A 1,016-nucleotide genomic window follows, 5' to 3' on the forward strand; every position below is an offset into this window, starting at 1 on the left:
TTTGGGACTCTTCTGTAGTTTCAAAAGATCTGGAAAGGGCGTCAGCTTTTACATTCTTTGTTCCAGGTATATGTGTGAGTGTAAAATTGAAGCAATCTAGAAATAGAGCCCAACAAACCTGTCTTGAAGACAAAGTTTTATTTTTCTTAAGATATTGAAGATTCTTGTGATCAGTAAAAACCTGGAAAGGGTGTGAAGTTCCCACTAAAAGATGCCGCCAATGTTCCATAGCTGATTTCATTGCGAGTAACTCCGACTGAATAGTTGCTCTCTGCCGGTGTTAATCTTCAGGAATAATAAGCAATGGGATGTAGAAGTGCATTCTCTTTTCCAGGTTGTAAGAGTATAGCACCTATTCCGACATTTGAGGCATCCACCTCTAGGGTGTAAGGAAGATCAGGATCAGGTAGGCGCAAAATGGGTGCTGTTGTAAACTTATCTTTTAGATAATGAAAAGCTTGTTCTGCCTTTGAATCCCATACGTATTTTTGTTTACCAGTCAAACGGGTTAGAGGCTGAACTATAGTGGAATAATGATTTATGAATTTCCTGTAAAAGTTGGTGAAACCTAGGAATCTTTGTAATGATTTCAATGAAGTGGGAGTTTGCCAATTTGCTATAGCTGTTAATTTTTCTTGATCCAATTGAATTCCTTTGGGAAAGATTATGTATCCCAAGAATTTAATGGTGTCTTTATGAAAATGACATTTTTCCATCTTAGCATATAATTGATGGTCTCTCAGGGTAGATAGAACCCATCGAACATGTTTTCTATGTTCTACTAAACTTTTAGAATATATGAGGATATCGTCTAGATAGACAATAACGCACACATCCATAAGTTCTTTGAAGATCTCATTAATAAAGAACTGGAATGTGGCAGGAGCATTCGTCAGACCAAAGGGCATGACATTGTATTGGAATAACCCATACCTTGTTTTAAAAGCTGTCTTCCACTCATCTCCAGATTTCATACGTATTAAATTGTATGCACCTTTTAGATCTAACTTTGTGAA

General features: G+C 36.7%; 1 protein-coding gene across 1 annotated transcript; it reads right to left on the reverse strand.

Moving 5' to 3' along the window:
- Positions 1–287: 287 nt before the first annotated feature.
- Positions 288–716, reverse strand: LOC128658210 (uncharacterized). The gene has a single exon (XM_053712743.1). It carries the CDS (start codon positions 714–716, stop codon positions 288–290), a length of 429 nt encoding a protein of 142 aa, XP_053568718.1.
- Between the last annotated feature and the right edge of the window lie 300 nt (positions 717–1,016).

The sequence above is a fragment of the Bombina bombina genome, chromosome 1 (genome assembly GCF_027579735.1).
Source record: "Bombina bombina isolate aBomBom1 chromosome 1, aBomBom1.pri, whole genome shotgun sequence".
Lineage (NCBI taxonomy): Eukaryota > Metazoa > Chordata > Amphibia > Anura > Bombinatoridae > Bombina > Bombina bombina.